This window comes from Rattus norvegicus, chromosome 5 (genome assembly GCF_021556685.1).
Source record: "Rattus norvegicus strain SHRSP/BbbUtx chromosome 5, alternate assembly SHRSP_T2T, whole genome shotgun sequence".
Lineage (NCBI taxonomy): Eukaryota > Metazoa > Chordata > Mammalia > Rodentia > Muridae > Rattus > Rattus norvegicus.
The window spans coordinates 125,381,523-125,394,229 of NC_141538.1; the positions used below are offsets into that span (position 1 = coordinate 125,381,523).

A 12,707-nucleotide genomic window follows, 5' to 3' on the forward strand; every position below is an offset into this window, starting at 1 on the left:
GCCTGGCTGGTAAATTTCCACTCTGGCGCTTGCAAGCTGAGCTGTGTTATTTGGGTTTTTCAACTAATGCTCCTGAACCTTGGGCTCCTCTACTATGAAAAAGGAATTAGAATCGATGTCTCTGATTTGAGGAACCAAAGCAACCACGGGACATTGCCTGTGACTTCCCCTTAAGGCTCTAAGAATGGAGACTGGAAAGATACATAGTTCACACTTACCAAGGGTGGATAGCTGAGCTGAGAATATGGACACAAAACTCAACATGGCAGGAAGCATGAGTAGGCATGTGTCACATGGGCCCAGTCCCCCACAGCATAAGCAAGGAAGTCCTTTCTGTTCCATCCTTCTCTTTCCCTCTCTGCTTCCTTTTTCTTCCTCCCACTTTGCTGTGCCCACCCCCTTGCCTTCCTGCCTTGGAAAGTATGACCCATGCCTCCCTGAGCCAGTTATGAAGCTCTGGGTTCACAGGCACAGCTCAGTAAGGGCATCCATGACACTACTTGCAAGGTGATTGAGATGTCATAGAGCCTTCCTTTGAAAGTACAAATTCAAAAAGAAATAGAGAAGGAGAAGAAAGAAAGAAGATTGAATTGAAAACAAAGCAAAATAGAACCTTAGTACTAGACCCTTTGATAAGCAGTCTTGTCACTGCAATTGCTACAGCAATGAATGCATGCCCTCTTCAGCCCCTCCCCTGCCTGCTCCCCAGAGTTGTGGAGATAGAGAGAGAGCCAGGCTACACCAACAGAAGCTGGTGGGAAAGGATGGCTCCTCCCAGCACCACACAGTTGTGCAAACAGTGCCATAGTTCATTGGTGGGATGCACCTCACAGAGAAAGAGCTGTGGTCTCACCACCGAGGACAGATGGTCTGAGACCTTGCAGCCCACAGCTGCCACTTGGGAATTCAGGCACAGCTGCCCTGCTCCCAACCCCTGATGTCCATTGCAACCTTGTCTTGTTCCCAGAGAAGCCAGTCCACTCTCATAAGCCTTTCACTCTCCAGCCCCCGAAGTACATAATAGCTAGGTTAGAGAACAGGCAAGAGTGGGCCTGATGGGCTCTTCCTTACCCCCTGCATTGTACAGATGAGCAAACTGAGACCTGAGGAGGACATGTGACTTCTTCATGGCTGTGTGGGGGTGGGGGTGGGGGGTGGGCTGTTCTGACGATGTGCAAAAATGCTTAACGCAGCAGCTCAGGGCTATGTTTCTGGCCCTGAACCCAAGTGCAATCCAAATGGGTATTTAGTAATCTTCAGAACAATGCCATTCGTCCCGGAAGCTGACGGTCTAAAAATGGCCCTGTCTAATTACCATGGTTTCAGAATTAATTGCTTGCCCCAGTCTGTTCCAAGGGAGGAGGCGGGGACCAACAAGATATTATGGTATCATGCAGACTTACACTGTAGGCAAAAGCCTACAGTTAGCAGGAGTGGACATTCTTATTTTGATAACTTCCCCCCAGCTATCAAAGGGGGTAAGGGGGACCCAGCACTTCATCCAGCTGACCTTTCTGGAGTTGCAGCTGAGGTCAGACTGAGGCTAGAAGTTTTCAGATACGCTACCGTGGTTTGTCTTTGTGAAAATATTTCCTTCTCTTTTGCAAGAATTTGTAAGGTTCCAAGACACATAGGCCTGCACTCTATCCGTTCCTCAAGCTTTCTTTGTTTATTTAGCCAGCTGTCTACTGACCACCTAATAAATGACAGTATTTAACAGGGAACACAGTAGGGTTCAAGTGGGAATACTTCAGATTGAATTGGGTACTTGCAAGTGGTGAAAGTCATATATGATGGAGTAAGTTGGTAGCCTGAAAAAAATCCCAGAAGTAGGGGCTCAAACGAATAATCATACTTCCCATCATGTGCTGAGCATCGACTGTATGTGCATGCACAGTGCTTAAGAAAAACTGAATAAAATTAATCGTTTAGATGCATTGTTTCATTTAGTCCCCATAGCAGCTCATTTACCCTCCCCCCCCCAACTCCAGGGGAGAGGTAGAATAATGTTTCTGTCATCAGCCAGTGGAGCACATAAGTGACTTGGATGGTTTCTGGTTTTAGCAACACCCACCTTACTCCCCTTATCTATGTGGCCTTCTGAGCAGGTCTCATGCATCTGGTCCCCTCCCCTCTCTGTCTCACAGACTCCTGCAACCCCAGGTGATGCCTTTCTCCCGGCGCCATCCCAGACACTTCCGGGGAGTGCAGATGTGTTTGGCTCTATGTCTTTTGGCACTGCTGCTGTACCCTCAGGTAAGCCCACCTTCCTCCCTTCTACTTTCTGTGGACCTCAGACAACTAACTGAACCAGTACCAAATACACTTAGAACACCTGAGGAGCCCTGTTCTCTCCTGTGGCTTACCAAGAGATACGAGGCAGCCATGTCGGTGGACAGGTGGTCAAACACAAGGCTGCGGGTGCTGATGCTGGGAATTCTGGGACGGCTTCCTTCCACCTAGAAAATTCCAGACTCAAGGTTTTTGAGAAACATGGCACCATGCACATAGCCATACAAATCCGTGCAGGTCTATTTCTTCCCCATCACTTTACCCAGAGGCAGGAAAGATGGTGCAAAGGAAAGAGGAACTGTGCCTCTTAAATCCTGATGGGTAGAGGAGACTGCCTTGCTGGGCTCAAGGAGAGAGAGGTCCCCCACTCACATGGGAAACCTTGTAGGACAAGAGTAAACTGCTAATGGTTAATTGAGAAGAAAATGTAGCATTTAGAGACTTTCTAAATGAAAAGTATCTCATTTTCCAAGAATCCTTAATGCATAGATTTTGTTTATAGGGGGGTAAACACACCTATGACCACAGTTCGGCAGGTAATTTAGAAATGCTAGCATCTCAGGGGTTATACTTTGTTTCTAGAATGTCTGCCACTCCACACAGCCAGGCCTCTCCACTTGGAAATGATCACCAATAGGCGAGGTTAGTCCTTGCAGTTATCTGGGAGCCTGGAACAGTGTTGCATTTCCCTGCATGCTCTGAGTTAGAGGCTCACTATTTCTTCTTTATCTTTATTCTTATAAACAGCAAATGAGAGCCCGAATATTTTAGAATACAAATCTGCTTGTGCTTTTTTATGTAAATAATTACTTTTAATTACATGGTGTTTGAAACGAATTCTTGCTACTAAATATAAACCTTGCTTTTATTGTATATAAATTAAAAATTCATACCCTGTTTTAGAATGCAGCTCCTCCTCTTGAGTTTTAGGGATCATTACAAACTTTTAGAAGCAGGATAGTTGGTAGATTCATAGCTTAGAATCTATAGGCACCCTAGAAATGCATTCATTTCCAAGCTCCCCCGTTGAATTGTTTTGGTGGTCTCTGAAATGGTGAGTGGTGAGGGGTTGTAAAATGGACAGTAAAATCTTGGAAAGAGTGAAATAGGATGTGTCATTTACAATATGAGTAAAAATGTCTATTAGGAGCAGCCATGGGCTGGAGCCTTGTCTTCACATACACACACTGTCCCCAATGCTTTGTCTATAAAGAGCAACAATAACAATGATAGACCCCATACCTACTAATCTTCAGACATGCTCACTCCACAGTATCCACTGGGTGCCCCCTCTAGGCCAGCTTCTGTTCCAAGTGCTTGCCGTACACCATTGAACTTAGCAGAGGGCTCCCCTTCAGCTGGGGTCATAAGCCAGAGCATACATGAGTATGGGATACATTAGAACAGTAGGGTAGTAGGATTGAAGTGGTGAGCAGAACAGAGCACGGACTCTGGAGTCCTGGCTGAGGAGGGCGTGGTATGGAGGATCTCTCAAGTACAACAGCATCACTAGGATTGAGGGTCAAGGAAGAAGGCAGGCTTCCTGGTTACGCCTGTTCCGGGCAGGGGAAGGAAGTTTGACCTCTCCTACTTTCATCCTCCTCTCTATAAACAACAAGATGGCACTAGGTGTGCTTTCCAGTCTTACCCTGGACTTACATTAGATTACAAATGCCCTGGAGACCTTTGTCAGACTCAGTACTGTCAGGCACAGAGAAAGTAATCTGATCAGCAATAAGGAGACAAGGTCCGGAAGTGACCCATGCCACTCCAAGGACAGCTGAGGACTTTTGAATCTCCCGGTCTGGCTTACTCATTAGTTAAATGTTGGGGCTGATAATGTCAGAAGCAAAACTTCATCTTCATAACTGGAATGAAAAAAAAAACTTGTGTCAATATCATGAGAATTAAATGAGATAACTAAGGGCCTCTAAGAATGTTGAAGATACTCAATGTGGAAAAGATTGTTATTACTTTATTATCATAGCACTGGCTATAAAAGGGGACTGTCCTGTCCCCTCCTCCCTGCCTTTATCTTCTTGGGAATCTTTAAACTACATATAGTCAAGTTTAGTTGTTTGGTGTCTTGGTTACCTATAGCAGAGGTGGTCTGGGTGGTCTGGAGAAGCAGGCTCTAACCAGCTGTAAACAGCCCAGCCCCATCTCCACTGAAACCTAGATGCTCACCTGTAAACTGAGAGGTGGTGATTGGATCTCCCAGAGCAGTGCCGAGAGCCTCATCTTCATGACTTGTGTGTTACAGAAGACCTCTGTAATATTGCCCAGAAGTGTGATCTAAGGAGGAATTCTGCAGACATTTGTATTTCGCTGCTTGTGTAACTGGCTGGTGTAAGCTATGCCCTCACAGAAGTAGAATTTTATGCATAAGAATAAACAGAGAGTGGTAATAGCTACCCCAGAGGCTTACTGCAAGCATCTACTCTCCCACCAAAAAGTGGGAGGGGTGTTGTTTCCTTCTTCTCTGCATCTCTAGAGACTGAATCAGAGCCAAGCATCCAGCATGGATATTTTTGGATGAATGAGTGAGTTAAACGAGGCAGTGTAGCTAGGAGGTAGCAAACAAATTCTATACAAACGCAGCGAGCCTTTGTTTCCAATGCTTTTCTTATATGTTAGTCTGGTTTTATTTTTCTTCCCTCAGTCGTGGCTATGGGTGTCTCCAGAGCTGGCGTCTTGTTATAGATTGCAATATTTACCACATGCACATGCACACGCGCGCACACACTTTAATTGCAAGGTGGGAAGGTGGGTGTTCCCTTTTTGCAAGCAGCAAAGAGGTTTGTAGTGCCTGAACTTTTATGACACAAACATGTTTCTGGGCACCTCCTCCCTCCACGTTTGCACACGGGTCTCCAGCTAACAAATTGTTAGGTAGCTGCAGTGGCTGCCCTGAAGCGGCTCCCTGAAAACCAACACTGCTTTAGCCCAATGGCTGAGGTGTCCCTCCAGGCATGCACATGGCCTGTGGCTAGAAAGCAGCAGCTCCAGGCTTGGGGAGGGCTCAGGCTTAACAACCCCTCCTCCCCCAACCAGGAAAATTGAATGAGATCTGTAAACTCCTCAACATGGTACCAATTACCCAGTGTTGCCTTTTTCTCTTCTGAATATTATACTTTGGTCTGGAGCAGATGGCGTGAAGCCAGAGAGACATGCTAATAGCTCTCTCCCAAAAATTGTGCATAGCCCATCTGTTAGCTCCCTGTGGGGGAAGAACAGAAAATATGAGGGGGGTGCTGCCACCAACAGTACAATCATCAGAAGTGAATCTACCTGTGGATCTTAGGTTCCATTGCACTCTTGGAAAAACATGAAGATGTCCAACCTCTGGATCTCTTGAGGTGGCCCTCGTGAGCCAAAGCCACGCATCTGAGCCTTATGCTCAAGAACTGGAAGTGCCACACTGACTCCTAACTCATGGCTCAGGACACTTCTCCTTAAAATTATTTTTCTTTGTGATTATGTGATGACAGTATGCATTCTGTAGAAAGCACACTGTGAATGTTGATCTTTCCCTGGGGTAACAATATGTGGTACAATGCTCCCTCTCTCGGTACTGAGCAACCACAGGGAGCTATGGCTCCCAGTCAGTCATGCAGTCAGATGGAAAGGTCACTCCACAGTCTACTGGGCTGCTAAGCTGGGCTATTTAGTAGGTTAGCACGTGCAGTATCTCTACTGGAGGTTATAACCCCATCATCAAAGAGTGGGTATATTTGTGTTTTAGAAGAATGGTGGGAAGGGGGGGGGCATCGCTGGGTCGAAACTGAGAGTTTCTGCTTCCTCATTAAAATGGGCATTAGAGTCACCAGGGACATTGAAAGACCACAGTTGAAGCCTGGATCCTTTTCCTTTTTAATGTAACAAATACCTGCAATGTTATAGGAACTCATTATTTTCCTGTACCATTTTTAATCAGTATAATGTCACACTGATAGTATGGGATTGAAATGGGAAGTGATTTATAATAAAAGCATGTATTTCTTTTTTTTTTCTATTTTTTGGTTCTTTTTTTCGGAGCTGGGGACCGAACCCAGGGCCTTGTGCTTCCTAGGCAAGCCCTCTACCACTGAGCTAAATCCCCAACCCAAAAGCATGTATTTCAATAAGGAAATACTTGGGCATGACCATAGTGCAGGACATAATGAGTAGTAAGAAGACCGTACCCAACAGCAGAGTCACCAGTAAAAACTGCAGCTAAAATACAGGCTGACACCAGCCATGATGTCGAGTGTTTCTGCCTGGGACCAGCATTTTTTCACATGTTCCAAATCAAATGACATACATTCTCCCTTGAGTGTCCACACTTGTCACGTCCATGGGAAACATAGGTGTTGACTCTGTGCAGAGAAACTCAATTTCTGAACCATTTGGTCTGTCGAGGCTTACATCAGGAGGCTGAATCTGTTATTGTCCTGTGTAATGGATCCACAAATCATGGATGTCTACTGTCAATGCTGGTGGCCTCTTAAATGCCATGAGAGCCAGACTTTCCTGCAGTTACCACAATAACTAAAACATCCCACCGATTTTCTCTTCACCCCTAGGGGGCGAGAGAATTCCCTCTGAGAATAATTTACTTATGTGAAAGCAAATCAGAGAACAAAAGAAACAAGTGGCCTGGTTGTCATTTAGCATGTTAGAGGCCAAAGCACTACATTAGTAGGTAAGCTATCAAACAGTGAATAAAGCAAAAGTTTGAACAGTGGCCCCCAGTACAACTGGACTTAAAGTTCTACCATGAACTGTTTCATTGCTTCAATGCCTTTAACACTGGCTGGATTCACCAGTAAGTGTGCTCTGTCTAAAGCTTCCTCCTGGGGCAGGTGGCAAGAGGATGAAGAAATGACCAGACTTTGAATGTTGACTTGACCAACTTCAGTCAGTTCAGAGGCAGTTGAATTGAGCCTAAAACCAGGTACTCTTGTATATGATCACTGTAGGCTCAGAAGAGTCACCGACATGAGCCATGATGTTATCGTTGCCATGGCACCTGTCAATCATGCTTTTGGATGTTGCTAGGATACCCTGAATCCTCTCCCAGTTCGTTTTGCACGTACAGTTTTATTCTGGCAGCCTTTGGAGTGCTTCTTTGGGCAAAGCTGGCTTCTCTATCCTCTGCCATGACTGAACGGCCATGTGTCTCTTAGGCTTAGGCGTCCATGTTTAATGACCACTATGCCCCCTATGAAGCATGAGCACCATGGAAAGCATGTAAGAATTTTTGTGAACCCAACAGTATGCTGACACATTCCATAGTAGCCCAGACCCAGTGAATGTGAAAGACACAAAATAGATGTTGGCTGTCTGGAGGACTGCATGTAACACAAGGAAGAGAATTCTGACTAGAGATGGACTCACCTCAGTTTGGATCCTGATCCTGCTTATGCAAGCCATGTGACCCTAAGCAAATGACCTCTCCTCTCTGACAACCAGTTTTCCTCAATGGGCATAATGGCAACTATCATTCGAGGATTCTCCGAAGATGTAAAACAGTGGTCTATGCATACTGTACGGAATTAATGAATGGAAGTCGTTATTTTGTGTGGTACTGTCTTAACAAATATCATTTCCATTCCTATTGCAATCTCTGTATCTCACCCAAAGAGAATAGTTGGGCAAACAATCACCATGATGATAAATGTGAGAACCTGCCTTGATATTTTTGTAATACCAAACTACCATGGTAGAAAGTATTCCCATTGGATTAATAATCTCCAATTTTTATTCTGTAAACTTGTAAAAGTAATAATACAGAAGTAATGTATGATAATTCCCACCCCTGAAGTAAGGTGTTGTCTGTTACACAACAAGCAAGACATCATTGTTTGTCTGGGCCATGTCACAGGAGTAGCTGGCATTTGCTGAACGTTCACTCTGTCAGCTGCAATAGTTCCTTTCTTGAATATTGAATTATATTCGCGTTCAGATCATCCTATAGAAATAAGAGATAATGTATGCCCATTTCATAGGTAAGAGCCTGGAGCACTTTGAATCTTAAGGGGCGCTCCCAGGTGACACATTGAGGAAGCAGAGGTCTGGCTTTTCATCTATGCCTCTGAGATTCTAACAGTCACAGTTTCACTTCACACACTGCCTGCCTGAGGAGAAACATAATGAAAGTTAGGCCTCAATGCCTGGCTGTATAGCAGAGACTGGGTCCCAGATGGCCTCATCAATTGAAACTGGTCTCAGTTCACCAAGTAGAGGCAAGTAGACTAGGCTACCTCTCAGTTTCCTGCCCCTTTCACTGAGACACTCTGTCTCCTGAACTGTGAGATTCAGGAAAGTGAAGCAATGAGAAAATGTTGTTCCCGGATTCAGCTGTGTTTCACTTCCTACTTATGACCTCTTCCATGAGAGGTCTGCCTGGCCCCTCCACCAGTAAGTCAACATCCAGAGGTCAAGACCCAAGAAGTCCTAGTACAGCCTAGGACTCTGTACATGGCTGTCAATCACTCAAATCCATAGATGTTCCTTCTCCAGGATGCCTGACCCTCCTTTTTCCTGTTTCAGGTTATGTCGCTATGGGCGCCGTCCTCCCATCCTTCTGGGGCCAGCAGCCCCTTGTTCAACAGCAGATCGCCATGGGTGCTCAGCCACCCGTTGCTCAGGTGATACCAGGAGCTCAGCCCATCGCATGGGGCCAGCCAGGTCTCTTTCCTGCAACCCAGCAACCCTGGCCAACTGTGGCCGGGCAGTTCCCGCCAGCCGCCTTCATGCCCACACAAACTGTTATGCCTTTACCAGCTGCCATGTTCCAAGGTCCCCTCACCCCCCTTGCAACCGTCCCAGGCACGAATGACTCTGCCAGGTCAAGTCCACAGAGTGACAAGCCCAGGCAGAAAATGGGGAAGGAAATGTTTAAGGATTTCCAGATGGCCCAGCCTCCACCCGTACCCTCCCGAAAACCTGACCAGCCCTCCCTGACCTGTACCTCAGAGGCCTTCTCCAGTTACTTCAACAAAGTCGGGGTGGCACAGGATACAGACGACTGTGATGACTTTGACATCTCCCAATTGAACTTGACCCCTGTGACTTCTACCACACCATCTACCAACTCACGTGAGTGTCCTTTCACTGAATTCTAAAGCCTGACGAGTATAGTGCCTATCTTGTAATTTAAGCGACCAGTGGTAGAATCTGTCTCACTTGCACCTCAAGCTTGCAGGTATCACTGATAACCGTCCCCATAGCAACCAACTCAGATACTAGGTATAACCTCTTACCCTTTTTATATAACATTGTTATCTACCATGTACATTTGTGTGAAGGAGAGAACTGACTTCCAAAAGTTTTATTTCTGACTTACATACGTACATACATACATAGATATAATAAAATTTAGAAACAAGGTTAAAAATTAGAAAATTAGAAATTAGATCAGAAGAAAATGCAAGGCAAGGTTTATAGCTATTAGGTCATGATGGACACTAAGTGGGCAGTGAGCCCTGGCTGGGAACATGGAGGTCTGTTCAATCCTTATTGACTGTGTGCTTTGGAGCAACAGTCTTGCCTCCATGGGCTTCATGGTTCTTAGCTCGAAAGCCAATTATTTGAAGGAAGGCATTATAACATAGAAGGATCTTCTTCATTGTGTTCTTGATCAATAGGGTTTGGGGGGGTGTTTGTTTCTTTGTTTGTTTGTTTGTTTTTGCAGGTCACTGGGCCAGGTTTCTAGTGCTCACTCCTTCATGATAAGCTGTGTCTTAAGTCAAAGAAAGTCGCTGCCCTGTGTCTCTGGATTCCTTGTAGGAGCACCAGCTTCCTTCTGGCCTTAGAGCTAGGAGACTCTGCCTCCACCTTATTCCTATTGCAAACACCAAAAATAGAAAGCCTGCTGCCGAGTCAGAAGCCAGACACACTTGAGCACGCATGTGCTTGTCAGACACAATCGGAGAAAGTGTTCCAGTGACTCAGCCTGTGCTTTGACAATTGATAAGGGAAAAGAAAAGGCTCATGGTACAATGACTTTGCCGTTTTCATTACTGTCACTGGTGATATGGATCACTGGATGGCCAATACCATGAATTGTCAAAAAAAAAATTTAATGTGAATACAATTAGATTGTGTCATTCAGCCTGGCTCAGAATGTTATTCTGAAAATGAAGGCCTTGCACTCAGGCCATGGGTGCCACCTAGCCAAGGCATTTCTATTAATTCTAATCCATGGGGTTTCAATGAAGAATAATGAATAAAAAATGAAATGCCGGAGAAATAACAGTCATGCATAAATGAACAAGAGTCTTTTTAAAACGCAGGTCTCATTTTCAATGAGCCATGGGCTGCCTACAAACAAGGAAGTTATTTGAGGACCGGGACTATCTTGTCACCATCCGCACACTTCTCAGAATGCTAGCAGGAGGCCCCAACACATGCAGATATTAGGAAATGTTAAAGAGGATGAAACTAGCTGCCCAAAAGGCCTTGTAACTTAAACTGTGTTTGAGAGCAAGGGTTTGCCACTGTGTCATGGTTGACATTTGAGGACAGACAATTCTTACTTAGCAGCACCCTATGATCTACCCACCAGAGGCAAACAGCGTCTTCATACTTTTCTTGTAATCATGACAGACAATAATAACTCCAGACATTGGCACATGTTCCCTCTGGGTGAAATGACCCCCACCCACCCACCTTGAGAGAGCACAGGCTTGGAATCTTGGTGTCCTGCCTGTAGGACCTTGTTACACCTGAGACACATGGGTACAGAACCTCTAGCTGTGCTTCTGCTGGTTGCACTCGGGAACGGTGAGCAGTACACTGTTAGGAGAGTCAAGGGTTCTCAGCATCTTGTAAGCAATAAGCCACTTCAAACACAATTCAGAACCCAGCAAAGCTAATATTACCCACTCAGCGAGGCATCTTTATATGGCATTATACCTAGTGTAGCTATTTTGCTCTGAAACCAATTCTCAAAACAACCAGAAATACACAATCTTTTATTTTCAATAACACGAGTAAAGTCAATCCTCTCATACTCTTCCCTGACAACGTTCATTCGAAATGGGACTGAGAAATGAGATGAACAAAAACAAACAAACAAACAAACAAAAAAGCAAAACATAAAACGAAAACACCTCTAACAGAAAAGACTCCATAGTGTTAGATATATCTGGGCCACATCCCATAGCTCATACCCATACCTGTGTTGCTGTGAATGATGCCCCCCATGTCCCTCTGGGCTTTGGCTGCTCAATATCTGAAGGACGTGTACACTACTACATCTAGTTATTTGTGTCGGGAGCATAATGAAGGGAAAGAGGGTAGCCAGGGTTAGCCTCATTCCATGCTGTAAATGGCCAAGGAACTGCAGATAGCATCCACCGGGTTAAAGGTCAGCAGGAACGTTTGCAATTACTCATTGGCTGATAAAATACCTGACATTTGCTAAGCTCAGAAACAGAGTAATGGGGAAGCCTTACCAATGGCAATGCCACTCACCTACTCAAACAAGTCCTGCCTTGGTACTAAGCCAGTGACCAGAATTTCCTATGCAAGGTTAATCATTACAAAAAGAACATCCAATAGTCACATGTGTTAGAAATCTCAGGAACAAATAAGGAGAGGAAGACAGAGGGGGGTCATGGCAGCAAATGCATATTCTTTGCAACAAGCTTATCGTCTCTTCCAACGCCAGCTATGTCTATTAAACACTGGGTGTGCACAAGGACATAAAGTCTGGTTTAGCTGTTGCCATGAAAGTATTAGAAATCTCCACCTTTTCTGTAAAACTTAGGTAACCTCTATCTCGGAGGAGTTCTACAAGTTTGAGGGATATTGTCCTTAAATTTCCTAACAGTATCTAAGCTGCAAAAGTAATTCAAAATTATGCCTTCAGAGAAGAGAAGAGACTCAGCCATGCCCAGCAGTCTGCAGCTTGCTTGTGCGTCAGAAGCACTGTAGGAGTTGTTTGGAGCTCCTAACTCAGTGGTTCTCCAGTAGGGGCCGAGGACTGGCATTCCTGAATCATAGGAGGAATTTAGATGCTCAGATTTGGCTTGAGATGGGAAGTGGGAAGACTTGACGCAAGGATAAGGAGACCTCAGGTATCTCTACGGGATCTAAGTGGTTGTGGCTTCAATGCATGTTTACCTCATTGCCTCTCTCGGTATCATCTCTCTGTAGCTCCAACCCCGGCCCCTAGGCAGAGCTCTCCATCCAAATCATCAGCTTCCCACGTCAGTGATCCGACCGCAGATGACATCTTTGAAGAAGGCTTTGAAAGTCCCAGCAAGAGTGAAGAACAAGAAGCTGTAAGTCACCTTCCGATAGCTCTGCCTTTCCTTACAATTAAAATTCGCCCACAGACAATAAGAGCACCAACATAAAAGAGAATGCCAGCTCTGAGCGAGGCTTGAAGAGCCACAGGAGAGTGTATCCACCGGAAACAATGA

At 45.2% G+C, this 12,707-nt stretch overlaps 1 protein-coding gene across 19 annotated transcripts in view; it reads left to right on the forward strand.

Moving 5' to 3' along the window:
* Positions 1 to 12,707, forward strand: part of Dab1 (DAB adaptor protein 1) — a 1,118,143-nt gene that overhangs the window by 1,092,727 nt on the left and 12,709 nt on the right. For all 19 annotated transcript variants that reach the window (XM_087660519.1, XM_087660515.1, XM_087660524.1 and 16 more), the window contains 3 exon segments: positions 2,148 to 2,256; positions 8,827 to 9,375; positions 12,439 to 12,566. In XM_087660519.1, the coding sequence (XP_087516645.1) occupies positions 2,148 to 2,256; positions 8,827 to 9,375; positions 12,439 to 12,566 (786 nt within the window).